Source organism: Dermacentor albipictus, chromosome 6, assembly GCF_038994185.2.
Source record: "Dermacentor albipictus isolate Rhodes 1998 colony chromosome 6, USDA_Dalb.pri_finalv2, whole genome shotgun sequence".
Taxonomy (NCBI): Eukaryota; Metazoa; Arthropoda; class Arachnida; order Ixodida; family Ixodidae; genus Dermacentor; species Dermacentor albipictus.
The window spans coordinates 90,521,722-90,547,606 of NC_091826.1; the positions used below are offsets into that span (position 1 = coordinate 90,521,722).

General features: G+C 46.1%; 1 protein-coding gene across 3 annotated transcripts in view; it reads right to left on the reverse strand.

The window, feature by feature from the left end:
• LOC135912397 (BSD domain-containing protein 1-like) overlaps positions 1-25,885 on the reverse strand; it is a 59,088-nt gene that overhangs the window by 15,018 nt on the left and 18,185 nt on the right. For all 3 annotated transcript variants that reach the window (XM_065444851.1, XM_065444849.1, XM_065444850.1), the window contains 3 exons: positions 22,692-22,881; positions 12,511-12,764; positions 4,038-4,341 (listed from right to left, as the gene is read on the reverse strand). In XM_065444851.1, coding sequence (XP_065300923.1) covers positions 4,038-4,341; positions 12,511-12,764; positions 22,692-22,881 — 748 coding nt within the window. The remainder of the gene's footprint in view (positions 1-4,037; positions 4,342-12,510; positions 12,765-22,691; positions 22,882-25,885) is intronic.

Consider the following 25,885-nt stretch of genomic DNA (forward strand, 5'->3'; position numbering starts at 1 on the left):
TCCTTTCTTGAAACCTCTGCGCTCGTTACTTTCCTATCAAAAATCCTATGTTACGCTGATAACACATATGGCATGCGTGACCTGAAAGTACCAGGCACAAACCGTTAATGGGGACCAACAACTTCATAGATTGTGCCATGGTGGTGAAAATAAAAAGACCACAATTTATATTTATAGAAGAATCGAGCATGCTGTTTAAATTTATGTAGGAATAGTAATTTTAACTTGACACAGAAAGTTGGAAGAAATGGTCAGTGGCGCAAACTGGCGGTGACACGATGGTACTCGAGATAAGTCAACGAGATTACTGTAGTTAAGTAGGCTGTTATCAAGCGCCGCATACTAATAGTTCAAAATTGCAGTCCTTATATTACCATGTGTTAGTGCTTTATTCTATCCGCATTACAAAGCAAACAAGTTCACGATAGCGAGCAGCTTGGCAGAGCGATAGCATCCATAATTGCATGGCGGTGCACATGAGAGCTCTTGTGAGTGCTTTTGTATGTGCATGAGTTTGCTCGTTCTGTGGTTTGCACGTCCGAGTTCTGTGGTCTTCCCAAAAATGCCACCGACAAATTGTGCCGTAGATGGATGCCAGCACTACAATATTTTTACTGAATTCAGAAAAGGTGCACGGCACCACAAACGAAAAAGCGCAGGCGGTGCCAGATGAAGTGCACTGGGCTGCATCCACTCACTGCAAGGTTCAATGCACTGAACTGCGGCACCTCGCTTTGCACCCAGTGCAACCGAGGGCGGCGGAGCAGGATGCCTATAGCTAGCCTAGGCACAGAAGGTGCGAAAGAAACTCGGTCGAATCGAATAGACCTTCATAGTAGCACTACTCGCATATCCTACCTTTTAGCTTGACTTGGCTAAAAAAAAAAACCTTCACTTGTATGTGACCAAAACAGTTGTACAGGAAACCACAAAATCACTCGGCTATTACCGCATTTACTCGAATCTAACGTGCACCTTTTTTTTAGATAGAACAGGTCCAAAAATTGTGTGCCTGTTAGAATCGAGTACGCCCCCATATCTGTGTTACCATATCACCGTCGGCATTCTAAAATGGACGCCTCGTACACGCTTACTGCGCGTGTATGAGCCGAGCTGCCGTAGCTTCCTCCATGTGCTGGCACGCGGAGTATGTGTGTGCACAGTGTGTGTGCTTAGGTTAGTCTACCGTCTGATTTCCCATTTTGTGCATTTGCTCTATACATAGAAGTGCCGGCTTAGTTCACCATGATGCTGCAATTAAAAGGAAAGTGATCATGTGTGCGGAGACGGACGGAAATAGGGTCAAACTTGGGTGCAAGAGTGGCGCAAACAGGAGGAGAGGTGTTCTACTCTGGCAGCTGCTACGTACGACACGGCCATGCAGCCCCTATATTGAAAGCGATCTGTGATGGGGGCAGAGTCTATGCGTCTATCAGGCATACTGCACTGGATTTACGTCGCTTAGTTCACGATGAAGCGAGAGGCAGCATGAAGGCCAATTCGCTCGCTCATTCTACCACACTGTCTCACTCCAGAGTTCTGATAGCGAGTTTCCATTGTTATGGAGTGAGACATATTCATGTTTGCTTGTGCGTGTACAACACCATGCTGGTTAATTTATTAAGTAAGCGAATGTTTACACGTTTATATGGCCGATAAAACTGCTATCCTTACTTCGTATAGTGGTCTACTAATTTGCTGTCGCAACCAATGCTCCGCCTTTCGAGCAAAACTGACTTTTTTTTTATTTGTCACAACTTTAGTGCATTGAGAGTAAATCTGTTTTTCCAAATGAGAGAAAGTTGTATTTGTGTATGAAAGAATGAGGTGCACGGTACTGTAAAGGACTTTTCTTTTTATAGGTTACGGCAAATGGGTGCGCATTACAATTGAGGGCGCATAAGAATCAGTCAGCACAGAATTAAAGAAATAATTGAACACTTCAGGAAACATGAGCTGCAGGAACATGTGCTTGATGAACAAAATATTACGTTCTCACAGCTAGGGCAGCACTTGTTGTCTGCTTCCCACCAAAGTCAACGTTTAATTGCCATCGCACTTGCCTACCATTGTTTCCAGCATGTTTCCGATGTTAAACTACACCTTAAATGCAAACAGAAAAATTCTTATCAAAGATGGTCCAGTGTTTTCTGTGTCACCACTGTATGACTGAACAATCTGACCGTCAAGCTTTTTGTGGCACTAAAAAGAAAGTTGGTGGCATAAAATTTGGTTGTCAGTCCCTGTAAAGAAAGGAAAGTCATGCAAGATAGATTACAATAATTGTTTTGAGGAAAGATAGGCTGCAAAGTGTGCAAACTTTTCTTTGAGCATAGCTGAACATTCAGAGTTCCACAGCTATCACTGGTAACTTTTGTATGAAACTATCTTTGGTGCAAAAAGGATATTACTATTAAAAAACAGCAAATAACCAGAGGGATTTCAGCAATGCAGAAGCAATCTAGGGTGCAGAAACCACAGGCTAGGGAAGCAGCATGCAGAATCAGTTTCAAGGAAACAGTGCTGAGGAGATGGACAAAGACACGGGTTTGTGGGCACAACTGCTGCTACTCGCACAAATCCCAGTGCGTCATTCATTGCTGCCACTTGATGCAGGTGCGCCACAAGACATCATGACATCCAAAGCTAATGACATAGGGTATCACTAACCCTACAGGAAATACTGGGTGAACAAGTCACATCCACAACAAAACAGTCATGGCACAGTCCTCATTGTGGATAGCACAATTACTCTCCCAATGGCTAAAATCAAACTTATGTCGTCGTCATCAGCCTATTTTTGTGTACACTGCAGGACAAAGGCCTCTCCCAATGATCTGCAATTATCTTGGCCTTGTGCCAGTTGATTCCAACTTGCGCCTGTAAATTTCACAATTCATTCACCCCCCAAATTTTCTGCCATCCTCGACTGCGCTTCCCTTCCGTTGGCACCCGTTGTGTACCTCTAATGGTCCACCGGTTATCTGCCTTACGCATTACATGGCCTGCCAAGCTCCATTTACTTCTAATATTGTTAATTAGAATATCGGCTATCCCCATTTGCCCTATGATCCACACCACTCTCTTCCTGTCTCGTAACATTATGCCTAACATTTTTTTGTTCCATCGCTCTTTGAGCTGTCTTTAACTTGTTCTCAAGCTTCACTGTTAACATCCCAGTTTCTGCTCCGTAGTACAGGAAGAGTCGAATGATCATACACTTTCCTTTTCAATGACAGCATTGAGCTCCTGCTCATGATTTGATAATGCCAGCCCCCATATGTGTTCCGGACCCCTTTAATTTTTTCTGTATTTCCTTCTCATGATGAGGGTCCCCTGTGAGTGACCGACCTAGATATACTCCTGCACAAACTCTAGAGGCTGACTGATCATCAATTCTTGTTCTTTCGCCAGGCTAGCGAACACTATTACCTTTCTTCTGTGTATTCATCTTCAACCATACTCCCACACTTTCTCGGTTAAGGTCCTCTTCAATCATTTGTTGCAATTCATCCTCAGTGTTGCTGAACAATAAAGGTCATGTGCAAACTGAAGGTTGTTCAGATATTTGCTGTTGATCGTCATTCCTAAGCCTTCCCCCAGTCAAACAGCTTGAATACTTCTTCTAAGCATGCAGTGACAAGCACTGGAGAGATTGTGTCATTATCTGTGTCACAGCATCGGAGACACAATCTCTCCAATCCTATATATAATACTACAAACACCATATTGTGTCAGCCTTACAACTTTGTGTAAGGCCCACACCACCAATTCATAGTGTGAAAATACTAAGAAAAAGATGTTTCGCTAAGCGTCATGCACATAACTATGTGCCAGTTAATTTCCACAAGCCGCTACCAGACAGCACTAGTTGTGCTGCTGCCAATGTCCCTGTTATCACAATATCCCGCAATCGGCAACAAAACCAAACCGCAACTTTAGCCACTTTGGTCTCAGACTCTGGCAAAGCAGTCTGAATGCCTGGCATCGGAGCATAAGCCTCTGCAGAAAATTGCTGACACTGATGCATTGGTTACCTTTTCCACTCGATGACTCAGAACCAGGACCAGGTGCCATTGCTTTTGCCTCAGCTGGTACCACCTGCGACACTGCCGGTTTCGCAGCTTCTGCAGTTGTCGGAACCCCACTGCCGTCTTGTTCTTTCACCCCGGCAGCTGGGGACACTGATCCCGACTCACTGGTGTTTACAACTGCAGCAGTTTCTTGGCCAGGCGTACTGTCAGCCTCTGCTGTCGTCTCAACTTGTGATGAAAGTCTGGCTGCCAGAACCTCGGGAGCCGGGAGAGGATGTGGTTCCAGGGCACTGGCTTCAAGTGCTTGCTGCACAGGCCAATGGGGAACAAAAACAAATCACCGTGAAGGTACACATGCTGCTCGCAGGAAAATGAATTTCGGCAGGCTTAGCTCTGGAGCCCTACTGCGAGGTGTTGACCCTTTACACCATGGCGTTTCATTTACAGCGGAGCCGTAGTTATGCGTCCCCAAATTTTGCGACATCCCGGGTTTTTATGAGGAATCAGTGCCACGTACACTTCCACGCTCCCCATGGAGACAATTCATTAGGAACCTAATTTTCCAGGAAGCGAAATTATGCACATCCCGTCTTGTACGAGGACTTGCACAAAACTGTGAGCCCAACGGTGGATGTGCAAGGACCATCTCCAGTCTCTGGCAGCACCGTTGTGGCGCAGTCCACTTCGTCAGAAAGCTCTAACTGGTCTGTGGGCTACCTCCTAACCTCGTACTTTCCTTCCCTTGGGTTCTCTTCTCTCTCATCGTTCTTTTCGTTTCCCCCTCTTTACATCGCTTGACCACCGCCTGCCTTTGTCCCTTCGTTGCCGCCTAATTGCGCTTTCTCCCTCTCTCTATGTTTATTTGCTGACAGTCCACCCACATTCCTCCGCGTTTTCTTTCAGAGATGGTTTCATTTTTGTATGACTTGGCATCAGACACTTTCATGTATACAGCCCACAGTGTTTTTGACGCTGTGCCAAGCTCACTACCTTTGCACAGTGCCCAGAGCGCTGTTGGCTGTATACTTTAATGCACCTGGTGCCGGGCCTCACAAAAGCAGAACCATCTCCAAAACTAATCCCTTGAAAATACAGTAAAACCTCGTTCATTCAACCTTTATTGATTTGGAAAATCAGATAATTCAGACTCATCTTCTGGTTCCAGCAGGCGTATGTATTGTTCAAAGGAATCAAAGTCCCATTAATTTGTATGTACAGTTGAACCCACTTATAATGATACCGGTTTTAACAATATATCGGCTATAACAATGAGAAGCTGCTGCACCGTCAACTTTTGTATGTTTTCCATGGTGAAATAACCCACGTACCACAATGCCCCGATGACGCATTATCCTTTATAACGATGAAGTTTGGCTGCTGGGTGTACGAGCTGCAAGGTAGTGAAATGCAAAATCCTTGAAAAGAAAAAAAGAAAACGAGAAATTCAAGCCACTGCACGATGGGTCGCTGCTACAACAGCCACTGTGTGTTCATTTTCCAGACATCTACGCACACCTCTCTCCCGTCACCCTTCCACCCCTCCGAACACGAATCGGCTGCGCACACAGCTCGGCTGTGCCCACAGCTCTATGCCGCCCCACTCTCTGAAACATGGATGGACCGCGCCAACTGCGCTGCTTGCATGTTTTTCACTAACTGCTCATTCAGCACAGTTCTTCAAACAAATTCATCGCTCACGTTCGTCTGCGTTGTTTGTGTCGAAATTGTTCCTGGCTACGTGGTTTCTCGCCACCGAAATGAAAGATGGCTGATCCGCCCATGGAAAGAAAGCGCACGGCTGTATATTTGGAAACTACCGTATTTTCCGGTGTATAAGACGCGGTTTTTTTCCAAAAATCTTGCTGGTGCGTCCTATACAAGGGTGCGTCTTATATGCGAATTTTTCGTTTTTTTTTTTGCGGGTTCAGAAATTACTCAGGTTCATGCTCAAGCTTTTTTTCACCGAAAAAATATCACTACCAATGATGCGGTAGTAGCACGGTTAATACTTCAATACGGGGACCGCCGTGCGCAACTTTTTTTAGGTGAACTTTATCATGAAACGGCGGGGATGGCGACTTCCAGAATCGCAAACACGCGGTCGTTTCGGAGGCGCAAGCAAAAGTAATGTGAAATTCCCAAAGATGGCGACAGTCGCGCTTCTCGACATTGTCAAGACAAGCCAAGCCGGCGTTCTTTTTTAGTCATTCTTTGCAACTTCGCAACCGTGTACGTATTACGTCTGTGTTGGTGACTTCGGCGTGTGTTTTCCACTACCTACACCTGTCGTGCTCGGTCTTACTACAGTATGCCACCGAATTCGCGCAAGAGCTACACCGCAAAGTTCAAATTATCTGCGGTCGAGTATGCTACCGAAAGCGGAAATCGGGCTGCGGGCCGCCATTTCGACGTCACTGAGAGGATGATTCGCACGTGGCGACAGTCGTCCGCCAAACTGCAGGCGATGAAGAGCGGAAAGAAGGCTGACCGCGGGAAGAAGGCGCGGTGGCCTGAACTTGAAGACCGGCTCCTCAAGTGGGCTCTTGAACAACGGGCTCAAGGTTGCCGTTGCCTCCAGAAATGGGCGAGCTTTTTGAGAGCGCATCCGAAGATGAAGACTTCGATGGTTTTAAGTAAAAATAAAATGTTGTTATGGACATATGGGAGAGTTCTTTCGTCGTATTTTTCTTTCTTTTTTGCTAAAACGTGGGCAGGTATGGCGTGAGTGTTGCCTTTTGCGATCACTTAGCGTTGCTTAAGAACTTCTCACAGGTCGCCGCGGTGGCTCAGTGGTTATGGTGCTCGACTGCTGACCCAAACGACGCGGGTTCAATCCCGGCCGCGGCGGCTAGAATTTCTTTGAAGGAGAAATTCTTGAGGCCCGTGTACTGTGCGATGTCAGTGCCCGTTAAAGAACCTCAGGTGGTCGAAATTTCCGGGGCTTTTACTACGGCATCTCTCATAGCCTGAGTCGCTTTGGGACGTTAAACCCCATAAACCATAAACCAAGAACTTCTCACAGATAGGTAGGTAGGTGGGTAGGATAACTTTATTTAGCTCTACGGAGCTTTTATGCGATCAGATGAGTCCACCCATGGTTCATTTCGCGATGGTCGATCAAGCGTGTTTAATTAACCCTGACTAGCCTAAGTGGGTAAATTGGGGTGCGTCTTATACACGGGTGCGTCTTATATACCAACTTTTTCAATGAGAGCCTTCATATATGGCGAGTGCGTCTTATACAAGGGTGCGTCTTATACACCGGAAAATACGGTAAGTGCTTCTAATCGATGAGGCGATCGTCACAACTGTGCTTGCATCAGATAGCGATGGCAGCGATGACACGGTAGGGCAGACTGCCTCAACGATGTCCTCACAGGAGGCCCGGCAGATGATTCTGCCCCTCCGGGGCTTCGTTTTTGTGAGGAACTTTCCGTTGCACTACGTGGAGCACCTGGATGCCCTGGAGAAGGATGTCGGCAAGCTTCACATAAAGCATGCAAGGTTGACGGACATAGGGTTTTCTCATGCAAGCCAGTGAGAAATATGTGGCGATATGCTTGTGGCGATATCGCCTCAGCGTTTCTTCTGGATTTCCCAAGCTGATGGGCTGCCGCGGCAGCCTTCTTGCAATTGTTAAGAGCCCTCTTTTGAGACCACCAAAGCGATGCCTAGGTGGTGCTTGCATATCACTTGCCACCAGTGTCCCCTCTTTGTGTTGTTATAGCAGTGCAATTCTATAATGCCGACAGCCGCGGCTTGTTACCCGCGATCAGGGGAAGGTGGTGGCGAGGGGCACTGGCCTCCCTACCATTAGAGTTTTCTCACAACAGCTCTACCATCTCCCAATTTAGATTTTTGCATGCGACCTGGTTATAACAATTATCGGTTATAACAATGGAATTTTCGTGGCACCTAAATATTGTTATAAGTAGGTTCGACTGTGTTAGGCTGCACATCGGTCAATTCAGACAACTTCTGGAGTGCGGCAGGTGCAGAGCTTGGCAAAAGTGTGCCGTAAAATAGTAAAAGAGGCGCTAGCCTACAACCACAATGAAGCGCCGGAGCCCGCATCACCACAGTCATTAGAGGAAATTGTACGAGGAATGCTTAGTGCTTATTTGCGGCTTCCTGTCCTTTACTCTCGTACTTAGCACTGCGCATAGCCCCACATTGTCTGTGTGCCTTCATAACTGTGTAGCCGTCGTCCATCATTGTGTCGATAGCAGCCACAGTTTCATCCACAAATGTCAGTTTCCTTTTGACTCAGCGCATACATTGGTTGCATGCCTTCTCTCTTTCCCTACTGTGGTGAAAATGGGAGTTTTTTGTAGGTTACGCCAGATTTTTCTTTTTTCTGAAGGAACTACTACACTCAATATTTTATGTAACATATAAACAAAAAGCAGAATGAATGCACTTTTCATGCAAGAATGTTTTATTAAGCAGATGGGTGTCATAAAAAAAGACAAATTGCCAGAATCAAGATTTGGGGATAAAACTGAGCAAAATTTCTAAAGACATGCTTGTATCTACTAAGAAAAGAAATGTAACAAGGATTATGAGATATACAATATGTATTGCCATCTAATAGGCATTATGTCTGAATAAATCAAAATTTTTCATTCAACAGGTCTTCCACTTCAAAAATTTAACTGCAAGCACTACAGTCGGGCAAGCCATGCGGCAAAGCAGTTCCTCAGTGTAAAGCACCAGGGAATGTTGCACGTCTTGCAGGAAACTTTTCTGCTCAGTTTTCCTGCGATTGCAGCATTATTTGCAGTTTCGATAAGTCTCCATCTTGGCAGGCTTTCAAGCACCCCAAACGACAACAAAGACGGGCCAAAGCAAGAGGCGAAACTAACAGAGCTGCGGCCGCTTTTGCTTTTTACTTTGACGATTGTGGAACTTGTGCAATTATGGAACTTGTTCAATTGTGGAACGAGTGTGGAAAGAGGATTTTTACAGTCAAACCCAACTATATAGAACCCATTTACATTAAATTATTAAGTGTATCAAACAATTTCCGAACACAGTATAGTTACAATGAGTATACATAGCAAAAATTACGATTACATCAAACAAAAATAGCAGCGATTCCCAATATATAGAATGACAAGCGGTGCAAAAGTTCCCCCAGAAGTTGGCTTTCCCTCGCAGCGGCGGGGAAACCCGTAGGCACGGCTCCATTTAATCGCTCTCCCTACTGCGATCATGCCGCGTCAGGTGGGCCGTCAACACTCTTCTGTAAAAAATGACCCTAGCCCGCCCGCAGCGCTAGCGCAGACAGCCAATCAGAGGCTCTTGCGCCCTCGTCGTGCAAGATGGCGCAAGTGCAGGTTCAATGCTTTTCTGGTTTATTGTTTTTGTGCCTTGTGAGCCTTCTCCCACAGTGTTGCCGTGATGAAGTGGCAGAATTTGCCTTTCGTCGTGAAGCTCGATATCAAATCGGGTCGAACGCAGTGAGTAGTCGGATGACCCCGCAGCGCGCTAAATTACAAGGAGCCCTTTCAGCACGATCTTGAAGAATAAGGGAGAGAGTAGGGCTAAAGCGGACAAACTAGCGACCCGGTGCCCGTGGCGCCTGACACGTACACACAGCCATGTACCAGTGGTTCACCCGAAATTGCTTCAGACGTGCCGGCTTTCGCGTACCCGGCAGTAACTGTAAATTCTGGTGAGTGCAACGAAGCCATTGCTGATGTTGCCGAAGTTTGGAGCAAGCTGTCAGAATTTCCGGAAGCCATTAACGAGTCAACGGTTGACGAGTTTGTGAGTGCAGATGACGGTGTCGCGACCACGGGAGAGCCCGAAAACGGAGACTACATTGCTGACATCGTACCAAGCACAAGTGAAAGTGGGCACAATGAGGAAAGCAACGATGGTCCTTTGCCCACATCCTCCGAGGTGATTGGTGCACTCGCACTAGTACGGTGCTTCTGCGCGAATGTGGAAGGTTGTCGCTTCAGCCACGCTGACTCTTCAGACAATGTGGAGAAGTGCGTGCGTCGCAGGCAGCGAAATTGCACAAGCAGAAAAAAATAAAGGACTATTTCATGTGAAACTAAGCTAGTTTCATCAATAAACAGGTTTTACAAATGGTACGTGATTTTATGATGTCTAATTCTTCAGCAGGCTTATATCGAATTACACCCTGCTTTGAACTGATAGGTGTTTTTCTGCAACTTCGATATAGCCGATTTCAGCTGTATATCTTTATGGCTGGCAGTTACTGTGGGTTATCGTTAGCTCGTTAAGGGGGACACTGCTATTGAAATATTGTTCAATTTTTTTCAACAATAATAATGAAACTTTCCAGTCTTATTAGAACTCTTCTGCTGATTTCAAATATGTAGTTGTTTTTCCAATAGGCCATTTAGTTCTGAAGATAAATGAAATTAATTGTTAATCATTTCCAAAAACAATAGAAAAATAACCGCACTACAAAAATTCATATTGGCACATGCCTAGGTACTAGAAAACATAAGGAACACAATGGTAGGTATACTTCCTTGATCTAACAAATATTAGTAATTCTACAGCAATTCAATCTTCACTGTTCCAAATGTGCGTACCCTACTGTCTGATCTAAAGCAGAACTGAACATTTTTTAAAGCATAAATTCCAAAATCTGCTATTACCACTGTGTGCTCTGCACCTTCAGCTACGAGCCACAACAAAAATTATGGCTCTACCTGCCTTGAAGGCAAAGATAATGCTGCCGCAAATGAGCAAGAAGTCAAAAATCGGTGTTTTCAGAAAACGAGAAAAAAGAGATTGATCGGCGGCCTCTTCGCCACTAAGTTGTGGGTGAGGTGGAGAGTATTTTCTGCGGATTCCGCGCTGATGGGCAAGGATGTCTTTGGCATTCATATTGATGGGATTTAGAGATCGTGCAAGTAGTTGGGGTTAGAAGAGGCCGCAATCGTTCAGTGGGTACACCCTCGAGCTAATGTGTTAACCTGTTCGTTCCCTTGTGCCCCCGCATGTCCCGGGAACCAGAGTAGGCAATGACAGTGGTTCCTGGAATTATCGACAGTAATAGTTCTCAAATCAGGAGGCCTATGGGAAGTTTGCACGCCGTTGACCCCCTTCCCCTTCCTTTTTTTTTTGACCACATCTGTCTGCCGTCTATGTAAATGCGTGTGCAGCAGGGGGTCATCGCATGCAATCACTTTCGTTGATGGTTCAAGGTGGTTCGAGGTGGTTTGTCGGCTTTCTGAGAGCCGTGCGACCACTATGAATAGACCTGCATCAATTTGGTAACCATAAATTTAGTTGCCGACACCCGACGACGCAGCTCCAATGGGCCTAACTGGCTAGACAGTGTGGCCAATGGTGCGGCCGTGACAAAAATTCACTGACGGCCGATGTGATAACGGACCACAAACTGTTTGCGCTAATACATTCCTACTAGTAGCTCATCAGTGATCAGATGCGATGTCACCAGTACGGGTTAGATTGACGGACGTTAAAACATTCGAGTCTGTGGTCGACCAGCTGGAAACTACTGCAAGCACGTGTGGCAAGTTCATCGGTGTGTTCGCATGAGGGTAGTCGACCAGCTGGCAAGTACCTCGAGCACGCCACAAGTTTGTCTGTTCGCATGCGGGTAGAAAGTTCAGAACTGCGCAAATCTGCGTGCATGAACTCTCAACTCGCATATTCAATGCGATCAGTGGGCCTTCCAGTGGTTAAACGGCCCGATCTTCATACATGCTTCCGTGTTTTCTACACGCGCTCCTTTTGTTGTTCCCTGTGTTCGCATAGCGTTAAGCATTTCGATCGGTGGTTTGGTTGGCATAGTCAAACCTTGTATAGATAAAGATTGTGCGCCGGGGAACCGCTGCATGCGTCAAGGCACACACCACAGCTGGGTCATTCACCAAAGGTACTGTTATTCAAAAGATTGAATGTTCAAGAAATCGAATATTACATACTCAATTTGCAAATCGAATTATTTGAATGTGCACTATTTGACTTGAAATCGAATATTTGAGTATTCACACAACCCTACTATAAATTAAATATAGGTTGTCGAACAGCAGAAAGGTTGGTAGTGAATGTTGGCGCAGCTAGGCCTAGCATTACGAGACCACAGACAGCACAAAATGAGCACACAACCAAGCATGAAACACCATGCAGTCAAACACAAATGGCTATGGTCATGGCTGTGGCTACAGTTGGCTAAGGCTGCCAGTGGATCGGCATGTGAGTACGCTGGTTCGAGGCTGCACGATAGTCAACACCGCAATGGTGGTGGTGGCTTCAATTAATGCCATTTCAGACCTGCCGTTATGGCAAAATGTTCGAAAAATCGGACAGCGGAGGCTTTCAGCACCGAAATTTCAGCCATCCTGATACAGTGGCTCTATGGGGTATGTGGTGGCGCCACGAAGGCGTCTGAATTATCAGGCTTGTCTGAAAAACTGGTCATTGACTGCAAATCTGTCGCCAAGTGCCACCTGGGCAGTACCTTCAAGGAACAGCTGGGCAATGTCCTTTCGTCGTCTACATCTTCCCCCTCCTCCTCCGGGGTCAATGTTCCCATGACGTCGCAGCCAGCGTCGCCCGCAGGGGATGGTGCCGCCTTTGCAGGTTGGGGCGAGTTGGAACCACTCTGCTCGGCCGATGGTGCGTTGGGTGTGTTGGGGGGCACCACCATGGGCCGAGAGCCCAGGAACCGGCTGCCAGGTCCCGTCAGGGTTTCCATCAGGTGATCAGAATCCACTGGACAAGTTGACATGGAGCAAGGACAGGCACAGCCAGTGAAAATCATCCCAGGAGTTACATATTATTGAGCACATTCATAACAAAGGGTAGTAGTCCAGCTGAGAAACATATACAGTCTAGTCGACATATTAAAGCCATACCTGCCGAAAAAAAGAAGAAAACAAACTTCAATGGATCAGGAATTCTATTAATCAAGGTTTTTGTGCATCAGAAGCAAAGATTACTCCACAGGTTCCTTGAAGAACCCTTACGAATAGCATTTTGCTATTTCATCAAACAGAATACAGCAGAACTTCATTAATATGTGCAACTTAGTTATGACAAATTCCTGACCCAGTCTACATAAATTATAATGTATTTGCTGACTACTTAGAAGGACACTTAAAGAGAAACACACATGAGGTTAGCAAACTAAAGTATTCATACAAAATTCCATTTTTGTTAGTTTCATGCAACAAGTTGATTGCTAGAAGAGAAAATGAAGGTCAAAGTTTGAATTTTTGAATTATGCACCAAGATTCCAGAGCTGGTATGACAGTCTGATGTCGCAGATATATTAATAGTACATTAGAATCTCGGTGATACAGTCACGCCCAATAAAATTTTTGGGACACTATGAATTTTTAAAAAGTCCCAGCCAACGTCCATTAGCTTAGAACGTGCTAAATTTCTGATGTTGTGAACCAGTCTTCGTGCTGCAGCGACTGAAACAAAGAAGTGAACTGGTACTGGTAGGCCAGCAGCACTAGGTACTGACTGTTGTCAGGCCAGTAGAACGACTGTGCCGATCCAGCAATCACATTCCTGTTGCGAGAGCGACATATGTCACTCTGCCTTGACTCCCCCCCCCCATACCCCCACCAAAAAAAATAGGTAGTGACTACAGTGACGGGGCCCGTCACTTTAACATCTGCACTACAGTGACGGGGCCCGGTACTTTAACATCTGCACTACAGTGACGGGGCCCGGTACTTTAACATCCTCACTACGGTGACGGGGCCCGTCGCTTTAACAACAACACTACACCGACGGGGCCGTCACTATGTCGGTATTGGGGGCGAGGTCGACTTACGGAGTCGCCATCTGTCGGAAGCGCCTCATATGCGTCGGCGTTAAATAAAGGTTAAATAAACATACTACGCGGCAGCCCTCCTGAACAATTTTGCAAGTACTCTCGAAATGGCAGTATTTTACCTTTAAAATAATCATGTTGGACAAACAGAAAGCACATAATGGTTTACAAACGCTATCTCTTTGCCTACTACGTACAGTAAGCTGGGACTGCGAGCGGTCGCCGCAATCGATTCCACCGAACCGGTTTGCGTGAAACGTAAGCAATCGCTGAGAAAACTATGTGAAATATGTTCTTATAGTGGGATGGCTGTCTGTGTAAATAAATGTAGCATAACAGAATGAAGCTGCAATGCAGCGATCGCACGGGTTCGCGGTGACAGACTTCGCGTCTGCATGCATGTCCTCGCGCAATGTTTCGCTTTCGCTCCGAGCACGTTTTCGCACCGTGCCGTGAGCTTTATGCCGCAGCATATGAGCATTTGACAGTACGCAAGCTACCATTGTTGCATGGACACTATCGGAGCTGTTCAAAAATAATTTCGTTATAGCCAGGGGTCTTCGACGCCTACAGCGACTTGTGATGTTCCGTCGCGATGATTCAGTCTTAATTTTCTTTTTCTTTTCTTCTAAAGTCTTGGAAGCTTCAATATCATTATTTCTCAAATTTCATCGAACTGCATGTTTATCGGTCTTCTAAGCGAGCAATTACCCGCTGCTTCTTTTTCTTAATTCAGTAGAATATTGATTGTCAGGTGCTCACAAGCAGGAACATGGGCCGTGACTTTTTAAATGTGTTTTTACCGTTCCCCTTCCATTAGAGTGAACTTTCTTTATTATAATCATCATACGTGTTACAGTGCATACGCAAAAGATTGTACATTCGTGGACAAGTACCCATTGCGGTCGTTCGATCCGTATGTGTGCAATCATGTATTCGATTACTGCACGGAAGTTGCTGACATCGTGAAATTCACGTGGTGTTGTGGACAGTACTGGAATAAAATACCGCGGTCCGTAAAGTGCTTGGCATCCCCATAGGCGCCAGCACCGAGAAGCTCATGCAGCTGGGGGTCCACAACACTTTCGATGAGGTTGGGTTAGTTAGTTAGTTAGTTAGTTAGTTAGTTAGTTAGTTAGTTAGTTAGTCCGCTGGACTTTAACCCGTCAGGGAAAGGCAGTGCGTGCTCGACGCGTGGTCGCGGGAGGCCGTCACGGTCTCGCCGTTCCCGCGCAACGTGCACCCGCAACGCAATGTAGGCAGACGCCGGGCCCGGGCCGCACTTCTCGGATCCGTCGCCGACGAACCACGATCGGTCGCGTTCGTCGACGTCGCCCAATACGGTTCGTCCGACCGGTTCGCGGCGGCTGTGGTGGATCACAGGGGCAACCTAATGCCGCGTCCGTGCGGGGCAGGTGTCCGGATTGCGGAGATCCATTCTGCACTTTAGAACACATGCTCTGGCGGTGACGGGGACCACGGTCATCTCACCACGGATGAAGAGTGGGAGGAGGCGGTCAGGCACGGCCTGCCCGTCCCAACGTCGGAACGGCTCGCGGCGGCCCCCTCCCTCATAAGGGGGTTTCGGAGTCGCTCCTCAGGACCTTAATAAAGTTCACTGCCTGCCGTGAAGTGCTCGAAGTTGTTTGCATAGAATGTTTGAAAGAAGTGCGGCCATTGACGTCGCTACAGTGTCGACGTAAAGTGCCGGTCCCGTCTGTGGTTAAGGAGACGGGCCCCGTCACTGTAGTGTGTATGTTAAAGTGCCGGGCCCCGTCACTGTAGTACAGATGTTAAAGTGCCGGGCCCCGTCACTGTAGTGCACGATTATGTTAAAGTACCGGGCCCCGTCACTGTAGTACAGATCTTAAAGTGCCGGGCCCCGTCACTGTAGTCACTACCAAAAAAATAATCCTGATTATAATAAAAAATAAACTTATACTTTGTGTATGACTGTCCAGTTTTCAAACTCCTTGTACAGTCAAACCTAGTTAATACGTAGTCAGCCAGGAACGACGTTTAGATAGGCATTAAATGATGTACAAATTAACTGCCAAAATTGCCAGTTTACAAGTTGCTTACCAGCCGGAAAAGAACTAAGTCACGATGCTCTCAAACACACACACTTAGACAGGCTTTATTTATGATTAGGCGGAAAAGAACCGGCAATCTTCACTTGCTGTCGCGGTGGCCTTGTCATGACATCTTCGAACTCGGTAAGGCCGTGCGCGAGTTTGTCCATGAGGCCGCACTTCTCTGCAAAAGCTCACATGACGCTCAAAGCACGCACCGCGTCAGATAATGAAGGGCTGTTGTTCACTTCCACATAATCGTTGTCATCACTTTCGCTTAAGATGGGCAAGGTGCGATGGCAGCAACAATGTCGCTACCCAAGGACTCGGTGGACGTCGCAACGTCAACTTTTTGATAACATAGACACGACACGCCACAGCAAAGACCATTGAACACCACGACAACACCACAACTACAAACACACTGGCTGAATGAAGAAAAAAAATTCACACAGGAATTCCTCTGGGAGTTATCTATAAGTATACGTAAGCATTGTGCCACTTGCTTATCTCCACGCATCCCGGTGTCATTATCAATGTTATATAACTTGTTCCGGCCAGTACAAGCAAACGACAGCACTGTGGCGACACGAACTGGTGCGGAGGTGCATTGATAATGCAAGCGAAGTACTGCAGGTGGCGGCGACCCGTTCGCTGATGACGTTCCAATCATTATAAGCCATTATCAGTCATTAGTGCCTTATCCATCCGCATCAAACCGTTACGAACCGTGATCAAACGTACCCCGGTGGCACCTGTGTATAGGGCAAGGCCACACGGACCTTATCTTGAAAACGATCTGCGATGCAGGCAGAGAATGCTGACTGATAATAGCTCCGCACGCTGCGTTTCTGCCGATGCATGCTGAAAGGAGATGCGCGGACCCACATCTTGAAAGCAATCCGCAAAAGGGGCAGAGGGCGACTTGTGCCGAGAGCTTTGTGAGCGCTGTGTTCTCGCCGCCTCATTCGCGTTGAAGTGACAGGCAGCGTGAAGGTACAGTCGCTTGCTGCTGCGGGCTTCGTCTTGAAAGCAGGTCGTTTTACGGGACAGACGGACGGAGGGACATTTTTCTCTTTGGGTAAGCATAGAAATGCCTCTGCATTTTAAAAAAAAATGTGCTTCTGCACTGTTACTACTCGAATTGGATTGGATTGGGTTCGACGGCATCAGCGAACTCACACCCCTACCGGCAGCTTCTTCGCGTTACCGGAAGCGAATATTGAAGACCGTGTTTTTGTGTGCTGCAATCGGCAACAGCTGTATGAGCAGTAACTACATCATGATGGCCATGCTCAAACATCACTATCGCTGGCAGCTGTCGTCCGGGTGTCGCAACTCGAGAATCGAACACCTGCATACAAGATTTTGCCGATTTTGTGCCTGTGTGTGTAGAACAAGAAAATAGTATACACTAACCATTTGGTGGGCACTGAGCCACTACGGCTTAAGCGGTCAGCCAATACATGAGGTTCAAAGGGGGCTGAATGGGGGAACCTTCGCGACTACGTTTAAACCGCAAATGCATATTAAGCGGGTACTTATTAATGAGGTTTGACTAATTTTATCAAAAGCCGTCACTCATATATGACCCAGTCTTGCCGAGTCAGTAATATCAGCGGCATTCACTTCAATGGGTTGTCTTATGTCTGTATTACGTGCCTTCTGTCACCTTTGGCACCCGATGAAAATCGGAAAGTTTTTTTACCATCACCAAGAAAAGTAAACAGATTCCCTTGTCTTGCACAAATCATGTCCTTATCACGATCATGTGGCAGCTAGGATGCAGCAATGACAGAAACTCGAGATAACTAGCCAGATATTGAAATGTGGGCCTCGGAACACGTTAAGTGTGCAGCTTGCTGCTGCGAAAATGTGCGCGAAACAAGCGCGCCACTGATTCGAATTTGCGTTGACCAATAGGAGTGCTCCCCGTGCACCATGTGACTGCGGTAATTTTTCTCATTTAGGACTCACTTCTGTTGTTTTTAGTTCTGCGTCGAGAAATATTGCACTGTGGCCCCCCCATCTGTAACTCTGCTTTCTCGTATTTACAGCGACACCAAGATGGCAGCACTACATCAACGGAAAGCAGCTCCCAAAGCCCGATTTTCTTGACGATTTGAAAAACAACACATCAAGAAAGAGCCGTTTTGTCAAATTCCACGATGTATTCTTTCCAAATATTTCGCCATGTTGATAAAGTATGGTCGTGGGATTGCAGGAGAACAAATAAATGGAAAAGATTGAGAAAGCTAGCCATTTCATGGCCACGTCTCCTCTTAATTTGCCGATTATTTTGTTTTGATCGATACAAATTTTCGCACCATACCAGATCTGTAACATTGAGATTTTACTGTATATACAGTCGAACCTCAATACAACAAACCTGGATATAACAAACTTCGTTTTAATTAAATTTGTGATGTAAAACGCTATCTTCATTTCCCAATCTTGGTTCCAATGAAAATTGTGTATTTTTTTTTTGCAGTTTAGCGCTGTCATTTAGCGACATGGTTTGATTTATGAGTTTTCGGTCATTTGAAGGATGTACTTGGAGCCTGCATGGCTGGTAAATCTATCAAAATACTATAAAAATCTAGGCTGAGGAAAAAATTATTTGCAAACGATCTTCTGCCCGAAATGTTTGAATGGCAAAAATGTTGTTGAAGCCCATGCACTGGGACGTAGTATAAAGGAAACACTACTGCCTGCCCCCCCCCCCCCCCCATCTGTAACAGCCTGCAGAGGCCATGGGGCACGCAGCAGCTCGAAGTGCTCAAAAAAAAAGAAAAAAAAAAGAAAAACCACCAGAGGTGAAGATTTTTTCAGCGCAAGAGGGATGAGAAAGAGATGAGCGCACGGTAACGTGATCAAGCACCTGTTACAGGGGGCACGGTGGCAAAGGGTGGCGGGCAGGTGATGCATGCTTATTTGCCACCTCCCCCTAGTGCGAGAAGCTCCACTCCTCTACCCACCTATGCACGATTGTCCATATGCGAGCCATGCACTGTATCTCGGAGGTAATCTTTGGCAAGTGCAAAGTTAAGAGTCGAGATGATTGGTGCCTTGATGTGCATTTTCATTCCGCCACGTGTAGTGTTGGAGCTCGCGTAATCTCAAGTTTCCGAGGCACGGTGCGAAGCATTCGCTCACGCTGCGACAGCAAATGTTCTTGGTCATCAAGCGAGATTTTTGCCAGAGGGCGCGACACCGGCGCAACTATCAACCGTACTTCATGCTTGCTATTGCCATGACTGCTGCGCCTTTCTGCTGAAATTGCGACATTTCCTTTTTTTTTCTCAGGACAAATATCCTTACCTTTTTGCACTTTTGTTTTTAATTTTAGGGCGCCATGTAATGACGGCTGCGGGCACTAAGCGCAGTCAGCCATGGCATCCAAGATTTACGGCGCCGCATGACACAGAATGCTAATCTAGGACACCGTGTCACGCCGATGCATTGCTCTCGGCGCTGTATACATTGTGTACACTGGCACTCATAACCACATTATTATGGCCCAACCTTCTTGCAGTTTGTTTGCAAGTGATTACTCACAAGATATTGTCCACCGCCAGTTCAGAAAAACTGGCGGCTCTCTATACAAAGTGTCTATCGACTTCAAGGGTCCCAGAAAACTGGAAGAATGCAAACATGACACTAATCCACAAAAAGGGAGACATTAAAGAACTGAAAAATTATAGGCCCATTAGCTTACTCCCAGTATTATATAAAATATTTACCAAAATAATCTCCAATAGAATAAGGGCAACACTGGACTTTAGACAACCAGGGGAACAGGCTGGCTTCAGGAAGGGATACTCTACAATGGATCACATCCATGTCATTAATCAGGTTATCGAGAAATCTGCAGAGTACAATAAGCCTCTCTATATGGCTTTCATAGATTACGAAAAAGCATTTGATTCAGTAGAGATACCAGAAGTCATAGAGGTATGATGTAATCAAGGAGAAGAGACTGCTTATGTAAACACCCTGGAAAATATCTACAGAGATTTCACAGCCACCTTAGTACTACACAAGTAGGAACATAGCCTAAAAAGAAAGGGGTCAGACAAGGAGACACAATATCTCCAATGCTATTCACTGCGGGCTTGGAAAAAGTATTCAAGCTATTAAACTGGGAAGGTTTAGGAGTAAGGATTGACGGCGAATACCTCAGCAACGTTCGGTTTGCCGATGACATTGTTCTGTTCAGCAACAATGCAGACGAGTTAGAACAAATGATAGAGGACCTTAACGGGGAGAGCGTAAGAGTGGGGTTGAAGATTAATATGAAGAAGACAAAGATAATGATGAACAACCGGACAAGGGAACAAGACTTCAGGATCGCTAGTCAGCCTCTAGAGTCTGTGAAGGAGTATGTGTACCTAGGTCAACTAATCACAGGGAACCCTGACCATGAGAAAGAAATTCACAGAAGAATAAAAATGTGTTGGATTGCACACTGCAGACATCGTGAGCTCCTGACTGGAAGCTTACCGTTATCATTGAAAAGGAAGGTCTACAATCAGTGCATTTTACCTGTGCTGACATATGGGGCAGAGACTTGGAGATTGACAAAGAAGCTTGAGAATAAGTCAAGGACTGTGCAAAGAGCGATAGAATGCTAGGCATAACTTTAAGAGACAGAAAGAACGGTTCGGGATCAGAGAGCAAACGGGTATAGACAATATTCTAATTGATATTAAGATAAAGAAATGGCGCTGGGCAGGTCACGTAATGCGCAGATAACCGTTGGACCATAACGGCAACAGAATGGGTACCAAAAGAAGGGAAGCGCAGTAGAGGGGGACAGAAAACCATGTGGTGCGACTAAATTAGGAAATTTGGGGGTGCCAGTTGGAATCGGTTGGCGCAGGACAGGGGTAATTGGAGATTGCAGAGAGAGGCCTTCACCTTGCAGTGGACATAAAATACACTGATAATGATGATGATGATGATGATGGTCCACAAGGAATGTTTTGGGAATTTGTGAAATGATTTTGTGAAATAATCCACTATGTGTGCTACAGTGAAATCACACAATGTGAACTCGTGTGGCATCATGCATGGCACCCTCGCGAACTGGTGCAAAAATTCTGCTGCATGTTGTCTGGGGTTTTATGCCAAGTGAGTAGTAGAAAGTTTGCTATGGATTACCACCTTAGTTCACACCCTGTTAAGCACAAACAAACAGTGTGTTACCTGGCAAGAAACGCAGCATTATGGCCTGTCGTTAGTGTCTTGCATTTTATAGCAAAGTGCTACAGCGTCAATGTGTGTATGACCATAATTGAACACCGGAGGAAGCACAACAAAGTCATTCAACAGACTGGCCCTGCAAACGCTCTGGATACAATTTGCTACCTGGTTATTTATTGTCAGCAGAACCAAATGAGCGACATGCAATAGACTCTCGATGATAACAAAATGCCAGAACAGCACCAAAGTCCGTACTATGTGAAATTTGGGTCACCCAAAAATGCTAAAACATTGGGAAATTAAGGAAGGATACAGCAATGAAACTGCCAACTTGCTCACAATTTCTGATTTCTAATTCAACTTTTTTTTTTCCGCAATCCTAAGACCTTCCTATATATCACAGCAAAAATATTTGGAAGAAATGTGCAGCAGACTTTGGAGAATTTGCACTTTTTTTAATGCACTGCCTTCAGAATTTGGATGAAAGCAAATCTTTAGGAGGTGCTATCCCACCGCTGATCATGTGAGCAAAGCTTTCCATTGACGCAGCACCACCCACCTTAGTATCGCGGTAAACACGAAAGATTGGAGATCGAGACAGCCACAACACCGTATTTTTCCATAAAGAAATAAAAGCAACAAAGGCAAATGCGAAAAGGAGAAACTAAGGTTGTGATTTGTTGCTGCAGTCACGTGGCACAAGGGGGAGTGGTTTTATTGGCCGATATGAATATGAATCACTGGTGCGCTTGTTTCACGCACATTTCAACAGCAGGAAGTTGTGTTTCGCCTGTTGCGGAGCCAACATTCCAACATTTGCCTGCCAATCTCTAGTTTCTTTCACTGCTGCATCCCAGCTGCTGCGTCATGGTGATAAGGACATGATTTAAGCAAAATAAGAGACTTCATTAACTTTTTTTTTTTTTGCAGCGGCGAAGCTACTTCATATTGTGTGCTCTGTTCGGTGAAAAGGTACAACAGTTTTGAACTGTCATCACTCACCGAAGACGACCGAAGGCGTGAAATAAAAAGCTGCCGATGGAAGCGAAGGGCCGCTGATCTTGCTCCTAATAAAGTTGCAAGGTATTAGAAAATGACTGACAAGCTGCATTATACTACACAAAGCAAACACATTTTTTTTAAGTGGGGGGGATACGCGAGGGTGGAGTCGCAGCAGGGAGACGTTGGCCGCCCTCGCAACAGGAATGCAACTGGCACATAGGCTCAGTGTCTCTGCCAGCCTGACAACAGGAATGCAACTGGCACATAGGCTCAGTGTCTCTGCCAGCCTGACAACAGCCAGTGTCAGGCACTACCGGCACGCTGGGGCGTCTTCGCTGAATCAACTAGGGCCTTGAACTGTTCCTGTGCCTTGAACTGTTCGTATCATCCGCTGCTGCACGGGAAGGAATTCGCAACATTAGAAACGTAGCACATTGTAAGCTAATGAACCTGGGCTGGAACTCTTGAAAAGTTTGTATCATCCCAAAATTCGTAGGCATGATTACGTCACTGGGATTCTACTGTACATGAAACTGCATACGAAGTATCTTAAAAGTTAAAGACAGTACTGACCCCCGCTGATGGAGAGACGCTCGCTGGACTCCTGGACACTGTTGACCAGCTCTTCTTCAGCCTGCCAAAGCTGGAATGCACGGAAGAAGTAGCGCTGCCAGAACTCCTCGTGCGACACTGCCCCTGGCACCAGCTCGTCATAGAGTCGCTGCACCTCGCTATAGTTGAGCAGAATATCCGCTATCTCATCCTGAAACAGGGCAAGGGACAATATGCACGGTGCAGTCAGAGACAAGAGTCTGTAGATCGTGGGCAATGCAGCACCTTTTTCACTGTCCCAGAGAAGAGTCAATGAGAGTTTAACATTCTGAAACCCTTACATGCTAAACTTCAGCACGCTTCCCTCGATTCCATATTGCATTCACACAACACCAAGCAACTCAGTATCTTTTCCACACTCACGGTCCCACCTCATTTGCTAGGACATCACAATGACATTGAAAAGCCCATTCCGACAGTGGTCACATAACGGTATGGTGGCAAGATACGCAAGGACAAAACATGATTAGATGTTATCGCCCCGGATCTTCTACTCAGCCTGATATGACTGTGTCAGGCTGAGCAGAAGATATGTTGTAGAAGAGCATACAGGGTCCATTATGAAAGGGTCCATTATGTGCATGATTTTGTTATGATGTGACTATCCATGGTAGTATGGTAAAACCAGTAGAGAAATGTGGTGACGGTTCTGCCCTGCCAATGCAGCCATTCACCAGTTTACTCCAAGCAGTGCGAGCCGACAACATGGCATGATGGATCATTTGGTTAAACAGCGATACGCTATCAAGTTTTGCGTGAAGCTTTGAAAGAATGCAACCGAAACATTCCAGATGCTTCAAGAGGCCTTCAAGGATGACTGCATTTCAAGGCCAAAGTTCGGGAGGTGGCACAAGACGTTCAAGGAGGGCCGGGAAGAGGTCACCAGCGAATCCAGTTCTGGACACCAAACAATGACCAGAACCAACGAAAACCTGGATCATGTGCGAGAAGTTTTGCGTTCGAACCATTGATTGAGCATCCAGCAAATTGCTGACACCCTACACATGTCCACATTTGCGGTACATGGGATAGTGACCGAGGATTCGCAAATGCGCAAGGTCTGCACAAAGCTTGTGCCGAAAGTGTTGATGGAAGATAGAAAGAACTTCGTGAGTTTTGCACTGTCAAGAATTGCTGGGTTTGATTCAAAATGAGCTGGAATTTCTTAACCCTTTCGTAATCGGAGACAAGTCCTGGAGGTCCGAGTATGACCCAGAATCAAAAAGACAGAGCAGCGAGTGGCACACAATATCACCTCCCATCCCAAGAAAGTGCAAATCAGCAAGTCTCGCAACAAAACGATGCTCATTGTCTTCTCTGACACCCAAGGAATCGTCCATTTTGAGTTTGTACCGCAGGGACAAACTGTCAAGTCAGCCTTTTACCTGGAGGTGCTCAAGAGATTGAAACGTCGGGTTGCACGCATGAGGGTTGACATCAAGGACACGGTCAAGCTTGTTGCGCGTAACATCGCGTTACTGTGTGAATTTTTCTTGTTTTTTTTCTCTCTTCCTTCTCCTTTTATTCCCTTTACCCCTTTTCCCAGCACAGGGTAGCCAGCCGGTATGTACACTGGCTAACCTCCCTGTCTTTCCTTCCCTTTTGTCTCTCTCTCTCTGTATATTGTCACTATTAGCCAACGGCCACAGCTGAAGTGAAGAACAAACTGCAATTATGACTGTTCCAATAGACAGCTTGCCTTTCTGACTCGGAATGGAAAATTGTTAATGATATTTCTGCACAAGAAAAGAAACAGAAATGTCTGCCCCTTTTTTTGTTCCAGTAGTAGCAAGCCCTCTTCTGCGCCTGCTGAAGCATTCCCCAAATTAGGCTAATGTATGCAGCATCACTATTAGGGCTTGTACTAAAGGCTTCGGGCCACCGTACATATAGCTATTTGGCAACAACTTAGTAGGCAGCAAGTGATACTTAAGGGCCAATGCTGTTACAGCAGTATAACTGCAAGGCAAGCAAGTTGGCATAGATGTATAGCTATTCATTTATTGGAACACCCTGTAGGTCTCAAACATTGCTATGCACTGAAACATTGAATCTGAGCCAATGCACTCCGGCTTTACAATTATTCAGCTTTTTCAAAAATCCTGTGTCTTGTAAGCTTTCGTAACTGACTTTATGTGGTAACTACAGCCAAACCTCGATATATTGAACACGGATATATTGAATTATTGCGTATATCGAACACTTTCTATATCACGTGGAAAATAACATGAATGTTTTATTTTTTATTTCGAACGGTTTCGGACATAGAATGGAAACAGTGAACCCAACTAGATCGAACCCGTTTACATATAGTTATTCTGTATATCGTACAATTTCTGAACACGGTATAGTTACAAGGAGTATACATAGCAAAAATTACGATTACATCAAACAAAAACAGCAGCGACTCCCGATATATAGAACGACAAGTGGCGCAAAAGTGCCCCTTGAAGTTGGCTTTCCCTCGCAGCGGCGGGGAACCCCGGTGGCGCAGCTCCATCTAATCGCTCTCCCTACTGTGATCGCGCTGTGTCAGGCGGGCTGTTGACACCCTCCAGCAAAAAATGATCCTGGCCCACCCACAGCGCTTGCTCAGACAGCCAATCAGAGGCTCTTGTGCACTTGTCGTGCAAGATGGCGCAAATGCGAGTTGTCTCGCTGCTTTTCTGGTTCAATGTCTGTGCGCTTTGGGGGCCTTCTCCCACAGTGTTGCTGTTAGGAAGCGGCAGCATTAATTTTCGCTGTGAAGCGCGAAATCATAAATCCCATCGAACTTGGTGCGAAGTCGGATGACCGCACAGCATGCAAGATTCCGAGCAGCACTCTCAGCATGATCTTGAAGAATAAGGGGGAGATTAGGGCTAAAGCAGGCAAACTCGCAACCCGGTGCCCGTGGCGCCTGACGAGTACTCACAGCTGTGTACGAGTGGTTCATCCGAAATTGCGTCAGACGTGCCGGCTTCTGCGTGCCTGGCGATGACTGTAAATTCTGATGAGTGTGGCAAAGCCATTGCAGGTGTTGCCGAAGTTTGGAGTGAGTCATCAGAATGTGCGGAGGCCGTTGACGAGTCAACGGTCGACAAGTTTTTGAGTGCAGATGATGGTGTCGCAACCATGGGAGAGCCCGAAAACAAAGATTACATTGTCAACATTGT